Genomic DNA, 7357 nt, shown 5'->3' with positions numbered 1-7357 from the left:
AGATAACTCTCTCCTTATATTAATATTTCCGACTAGTTAGCATCAAATTCGCAATGATTATGTTGAACATTTCGAATTTCGTTTCCATTTTTCTCAAATTATTTAAACGTTTGTTTTTATTAAATAGCGTATTTTGAATTGACACAGAGAGAGATGAGTAAAATGCTGTTCATTGCAACATTCCGGATAATATTTAGTCCGTTTTTATGATTATTGTCAACTTCCCGTTTCCGTAAATAATGTCAGCTCGCCTGAGTTAGAGGAGACACAAACGTATCTTGTATTTAATGTCAACGCCGATAAGAGCAGGTGACAGTTATGTCTCGACATGGGAATGTTTTAACAACAACGACCTGCAGGTTTTTCAAGATATATGGCAGCTCTTTATCACGACAGTTGTCTAGAAACGCACAGCGAAGATGCTTATCCACATTACGAAACCGTAGAACTAGTCAATGTCAGTCAAATCAGGATAAGATGTTTGGCAGTGTGAACGTGACTGGTTATAACAATCATTTGATCCTGAAAACTATTTGTATTCAAAACTTTTACTTACCGACACACGGATTTTCTACATCCACGAAAAGGCACAGTGGAAAGCCCTCTCCTGGTGACATGAAAAGACAACTGCAATCAGGAATGTATGGAGAGACGATTCGAGGACGAATGTTTGACATTAGAAACACTTCAAAACTCGCGACGTCATTTACTCAAATGCCAGTGTTCGAGATAAAGAGAAATTGGATGTTACATGTTTATCCGTCATATCATTTAGGTAAAATAGAAAAGAGTTTCTCTGCTGGTCAGTTTATGGAGGGAGCTGACATGGTAAGTTATCACCATATGTGTTTGATTCTTTTACTATCAGAAAAAAATGGTGTAAATTACTAAAAAAGTTTGACTGCATGAAAGCCTTTTAGTTGACGGTTGTGTTATTTTAAACTCTGTGAAAACAGTTTCCTTGATTTATTTGCTCTTTCATTATTATTTTCTATTCAGGCTGTGGAACCTATTCTAGAATCTGCTGGCAGTGGGAACTTTGACGAACTTAATTACTTCATGGAAGAAGAGGTATTGGTGATAGTTTGTCCATGAGTATGACTGATATTTAGAACAAATATACGTACCCAGCCTACTATACCTATCGACCGGGTAGGAATTGTTTCCTATATGTGGTAATGATGGATAAAGCACAAGTTTATCCGGCAGTAGTTATTGGTCAGTATGTAGGACAGTTGCAGGATAAGTTTATTTTTATTGCCTTGTACGTTAGCGATATAAAACAAGTACTATAAAATACATACAAACGTTTTAATAATGGTTTGCACGATCATTTCTTTGCTCCATTAGCAGTAATAGGCACCAATTGTAGCTCTAAAGACGACACCATTATCTGTCTAAAAGTCTTTTGAGCTACAATATTGCAGCTAGACTGGATATTGTGTGTCAGACTTACAGAAACAATACCATATTCGCTGTAATAACTGCTCATGCTGCTTTAAATTACAATTGGGGCACTTATCGGGGAACTAAAATGTATGTTTATGGATGAAAAACCTCTAAAAATGTCAGCCAATTAATTTTAACTTTTCTGTACTCATATGGCATAATCTGTCAAAGTTGATATGCATATGACTTTTTTTTTTTGAGACACAATATTACATTTATACAATATATTTACATATGCCCCTATATAGTAAACGGGAGGGAATTAAGTTGCGTTCAGATTAGCGTTATCACAATGATGTTTGAATACAAACTCTGTGCAGGATGGACTACTTCTAGTTCACGCTTTGGTTAGATTTTAGGTCATATGATAATCTTAATAAACTGCATGTAATTACTTAGTTTACATTTTAACTTTCCACAGATGACAGTTTTGCTTGAATTAATAATAAACTAAAAGACAATTTCTGCCTTATACTGGCCTCAAGACTGATCCTTAGGCAGCAACGACAATATTATGCTCGTCAGTACTAAGTTGACGGTACTGTAGGAAATGCAGGTTATAGGTATCAGAAACAGCTTTATCCTCTGTCTTTGTATTCAAAATAGGCCTACACACACCATGCAAACACTTGTCTATCCTTCGTACAAGAAAATGAAAGTTATGACTATGAAGAATTTAATCTTCGGATCTATTTTGCGTTTGTAGACCGATACATCCATGACAAACATTCAGCAGAACAACGGTCATACCATCGATAGGCTTTATCACAGTAACTTTCTTCATTTGAAAATCAAATATGGCACATTACACCACTTTGAACCGCATCACTGCTCTGACAACAACATACCGGTACTCATTCCTCCTCGATTATCTCCATATTTTTTCCAAATGGATTTATTGATATATGATGAAATTAACAAAATTCATATTTTAAAAATAATTGAAAAATTATTGTTATTGCTATTATATTTCAAATCAAACTGCAGCTATAATGTTCAAATTTATCATAACATGCTTACGTGCGTTATTCAATTTGTCCGTTATCGTGGGAGAATTATAGGACCATGAATCCCACAAGAAGGCAATTTAATGCTTTAATATACACATGGGTGAGGTTCCTTTGACCACAGCTGTTAATACTTATATGTAACATTTCTGTTTAATTTTCAGACAATAGCAGAGATGATATTGAACCGTAAATATATAAACACAGAATTACTCAACATGCTGAATGATGAGGTCATCTTCGACTTATCCTTTGTGAACGAGCGCACGCTGTGTTCATATGAGATTGAACAACTTCAGAACAAAGGTACATTATATATTTTGAATTCTTCTATAATTAAAAATACCCAGTACAGTCCAACCCACCTAATAAAAACTCTGATAGTAAAAAACCTGATTTTAAAATTGAAACTCCTGCAAATTACACTCAGTATCCTTGTATCTATTACCTATCTATATCCTTATATTTATAACCCATTTAGAGTTGGCAAATTGTGACCTAGGCGAGTTTTGATAATCAATGACTGCCGCGTGGCAACACAATGTACTCTAATTATACACATACAGTGGATATTTCACACACAGGGGATGAACAATGTTCAATAAAACAATAGTACATCACTGACCAAAGTCTCACTTTGTTTCATCATTCCTGTTTTTGGTGTACAAATGTTATCCCACTTAGTACGAAACCTGCACAATGCGAAAGGATTTGAAGGGTTGTCAGGATAATTTGTGATAACCAGGGTTAGATTATACCATATTCCCCGTAATTAGCTCCCATATGTTTTAAAAAGATTATAAGAAATGCTAATTAGGGAACCAAAATGTAATGGATGGACAAAAAACCTCTAAAATGTCAGCCAGTATATTTTAAATAAAATGTTTTCAATTGAAAAGGTACATTAAGCCCTGAAATACTTAAGCTTGATAATGAAAATCTCTGGTTTTATACTTGATGATGAAAACTCTGGTTTTATACTTGATAATAAAAATCTCTGGTTTTATATTTGATTTACAGATTCACGTATCAGTGTAACTGGAGTGTTGAGAGGAGAAGCGATGATATCCACGGAGATGGGTAAAACCCTAAAAAGAGTTATCTCCCCTACCTGGATGAAGCAGCCCGTGGATATTCCCATGGACCTTGATATCCACTTCATGTACAGGTAAACTCTTAATTCTTTTTTATCGTACTAAATTTTTTACCCACCATCATCAGATGCTATGCTATTCAAATCGCCATTTGTCGTTAGTCGGTCCATCTATCCATCAAAAGAATTCTTGGTACTACTATTTCTCAGAAAGTACTGAAGAGGTCATTTCTCAAATTTCATATGTAGACTTCACATGGGCCCCAGTTCTGCATATTTCATTTTGAGATGGTTCAGTCTACAAGATGGCCGACAGGCCACCATCTTGGATTTTGATGATTTATGTTTGTTACTGCTATTTCTCAGGAAGCACTGAAGGGATCTTTCTTTAATTTCATATGTAGTTTATAGTTGAAGTTTGAAAAGCAAAGAAAAGATCCCTCTTTCTATTGTCATACATATATTTAGATCATTCTTTGGTAGACCCTATTAACAACCAGAATCATAAAGCTATCCTCCCCAGAAATTTCATGATGGGCTGTTCTATATCTTGAACCAGAAGAGACCAAATATTCTTAAGGGGTATTTTGGTTAGGAATGCGATTTTACAGGCTAGTTAAAGTGCAGGAACATAACAACCACTTACATTCAAATCACAAAATTTTAAAATCGTTTAAATTTAATTTTTCTTGTTTTTTGTCCAAATCATGAGAATTTTTACTCACAAAAATAATTAGCTGTGTACGGTATTCTACTAGCACCGATGTGCAATATGATGTTTTGTACAAAAAATTCCTAGGTAAATTGAAAATGAAATGAAATATTCTTTGTTTTAATTTTTTATAATCTTGTTACAGATGTTCACGGAGGTATACTTACGACGAGCCTCATGGTGACTGGAAAATCAACGGCTTCACCTTCCTCATTGACGTCCCGGAACTTTTCATCGCATATATACTTTAAATTTTGTACTTTGATTTGTATTGAAATTTATATTTTATGTATGAATTGATTAAAAGATTCACAGATGTTTCTTCTTCATTATTTTTTTCATGCTATGAATTCTATTTTTGAATACTCATGGTAGCATAATATTGATAATGATAGCATTATAGACATTGAGTGTAATGATGAATAGTAAGAGCAATTTTTTACTTTTAGGATTTACTAAAAATAATAACCCGAAGTAAAACTTTTAAATCGATGATGCCGAGTGGTTCAGATGTCTCGACGTAATACTTTTAGCCCTCCATCTCTAGGTTACGAGTTCAAATCCTATATGGCGCAGATGTGATGTATTGACAGCTGGTCGGTGATTAATAATTATTGGTGGTTGGTGGTTTTTCTCATGGTACTCAGGCTTTCCTCCACTTACAAACCAGGCACGTCCTTAAATGACCCTGGCTGTTAATATGACATTTAATTGATAAAACCAAATTTAAATTTATCGGATTGGTTGAAATTACATTGATCTATCCTCAATATTCAAGGGGTTACTATCACTGACGTCATATCCACCCTTAGACAATTTCATAGTAAAACTGAAGGCAGTTCAGGAGAGAAAGAACTGACCAATCACAGGCCTGAAGACATTGACCAATCACGGAGACTTTCTTTGAAGAATACTGAGAAAGCATCACCAAATGCCACACAGTAGCATTTATTCTATTTAAAACTACTTCAGTATGGCAATGTCTGAATTAAAAACTAGTTACCAAACCACATTATAGAACATATCCACAATACGTATAGGATATTCATAATTTACCATGAACTGGAGATGACGAAGGTCGGAGATTTTTCTCTCTATGTGCAGTAAAACACGATTATAACGAAGCTCTGCGGACCAGCAAAATCGCTTCGTTATAATCATGCTTCATTATACATTAATAACAGACATCTAACAGGAATCGTGATGATGAAGGAATTGAATTACTATGTTATAACCATGAATTCAACATAAGAATACACAACATAATAGTCCATTGGCAGCAATTACATCTAAATATTATATTTTATATTTTTTTAAAGGCCCATAATTTTTAAATGTAAATTATCCTGGCAAAGTAAAATTGCGGAGTGCATTTGCGACTCGTATATTCTTGCTGCAAATGTTGCTAATTATCTTTTCATTATGCATAATGAGAAGATGTTTATTACAATTTGCAGGAGCAAAATGCGGGTCGCAAATTTACTCAGCAATTGTACTTTGACAGAATATATACGTGACGTCACGATAACGTAGGTTTTTTAGCGGAATTCTCGGATTTTCTTTTTCATAGTGGTATGACAAAAAGTCAGATTTAGTATGAAAATAAAAAAAAATAATATAATCAATAAATAATTATAGCCTGGTATATGGTTATGCACTCGTTGTACCATGGAATATCTTGTTAATTGAATCACAGTTTTGTGTTGACAAGATAATTTGAATCCTTTATTGTCATAAAATCATATTGTAAATAGTCTATCTTCATGTCTGGATGTGCAGGCACTGTATACCAGTTATAACCAAAACCTCTTTGTTGATTTAACGATAAAAACTATTCGCGGGATGGATATTATTGCCCTTTTCTGCTTTCTTTCAGTGCTGATTTATCGAAAATTTTCTCCACACGCGTCCGTTTACAGTATGTTTTTGTCGTAAGAAAATTTTGAACTAGAGCGAAGGAATGGACGGTCGAACTTTCAAATGAATGAATGGAATGAAAAAAGCACGTAATTTTACAGATGAATAAATGAGTGAATAATTGACAACAACCTATACCATTGCAATAAGTTGTGTTTAATTAACATTATATTTTTATCTTCAAACGAAAACAACAATTAAAGCTTTGTCATGCTTGTTTTAAAGATTGCTGAGTAAAGTTATTTAAAATTCTGCTATTAACGAAATAATCACGGCATTGTATATATTCGGGAGTTATTTGTAAGTGTTGTCAGACTGAAATGGAAACCGCAATTGTGAAAGACTGAATAAAATAGCAAAGGATACAATTAAAATATTGGAATTATTTTTTGTTGATAAAGATGAACTACTGTTTAATCATTATCAAAGATATTGTTTAATATCAGAATTACATTTAAAAAACAACAAATAAAATGTCTTCATGTGAAAACCGTTAAGCTAACAAATCTTTACAAAGGTAGGTATTCTATACCATTAAGTGTCAATTGTTAAATTTAAGCTAACAATGCATCTACTCGCGATGCTTGTTCAGTTGTAAAGAAAAACCTTAACTTTGGCAAGATTTGTTAGCTTGATGGTTTTTCTACTATATAACCGTGCAATGCAATTGTGATAAGTTAAAGCTAACACATAACAGTTCTTCATAGATTGTTTGCATCTACTCTTGATTATTCCATCGGGTGTCTTGTTAACCGATATTTCCAGCAGTAAAGAAAAATATAATCATACATTAAGCATGATCATTGATCACAGTTATCTTGTGTATATTACATGTATTGATGAAAAATTGAATAAAATGTAAATTATAAAAAAGAGGTGTATAATCAGAGGTATTGTTTAATATGAGAATTACACAACAAACAAATAAAACGTCTCCACACGCACACCGTAAAGCTGACAAGTCTCATATATCACAGTGTATTGGTGATCACATCTAAAGTGTAAACGAACAAATCTGCATTCCATCGGGTTGTTTATATAATTAGCTCACCAATGTCATCCGATAAGAAAAGTTTTACTCCAGAGAAGTTGAAAATCCGGAAAGGTAATGGGCCTTTAACATTCGTATTAAGGCTTGTATATAAACACTAGTACCTTTAAAGAACTTTGTTAATATGT

The 7357-nt window shown here is 33.5% G+C and overlaps 1 protein-coding gene across 2 annotated transcripts; it reads left to right on the top strand.

Annotated features, from left to right (window-relative positions):
- The first annotated feature begins 184 nt into the window (after positions 1-184).
- LOC138306446 (uncharacterized) lies at positions 185-4579 on the top strand. 2 transcript variants are annotated; one of them, XM_069246906.1, is made up of 5 exons: positions 185-828; positions 1000-1071; positions 2621-2762; positions 3477-3624; positions 4407-4579. In XM_069246906.1, exons 1-5 carry the CDS (start codon positions 319-321, stop codon positions 4510-4512), a joined length of 978 nt encoding a protein of 325 aa, XP_069103007.1. In that variant the 5' UTR covers positions 185-318; the 3' UTR covers positions 4513-4579. The 2 variants fall into 2 exon arrangements, with proteins under 2 accessions (XP_069103007.1, XP_069103008.1); XM_069246907.1 differs by lacking the exon at positions 1000-1071.
- The last annotated feature ends 2778 nt before the right edge of the window (positions 4580-7357 follow it).

This window comes from Argopecten irradians, chromosome 13 (genome assembly GCF_041381155.1).
Source record: "Argopecten irradians isolate NY chromosome 13, Ai_NY, whole genome shotgun sequence".
NCBI classification, from domain to species: domain Eukaryota; kingdom Metazoa; phylum Mollusca; class Bivalvia; order Pectinida; family Pectinidae; genus Argopecten; species Argopecten irradians.
This window is presented reverse-complemented; position numbering and strand designations above follow the sequence as displayed.

What these genes read in the sequence shown, in the direction of transcription:
- LOC138306446 (XM_069246906.1), top strand. Translation starts at nt 319, where the DNA reads ATGTCTCGACATGGGAATGTTTTAACAACAACGACCTGCAGGTTTTTC. An exon ending in TGAACAACTTCAGAACAAAG is followed by an intron (nt 2,763 to 3,476) that starts GTACATTATATA and finishes TTTGATTTACAG; the next exon opens with ATTCACGTATCAGTGTAACT. An exon ending in GATATCCACTTCATGTACAG is followed by an intron (nt 3,625 to 4,406) that starts GTAAACTCTTAA and finishes ATCTTGTTACAG; the next exon opens with ATGTTCACGGAGGTATACTT.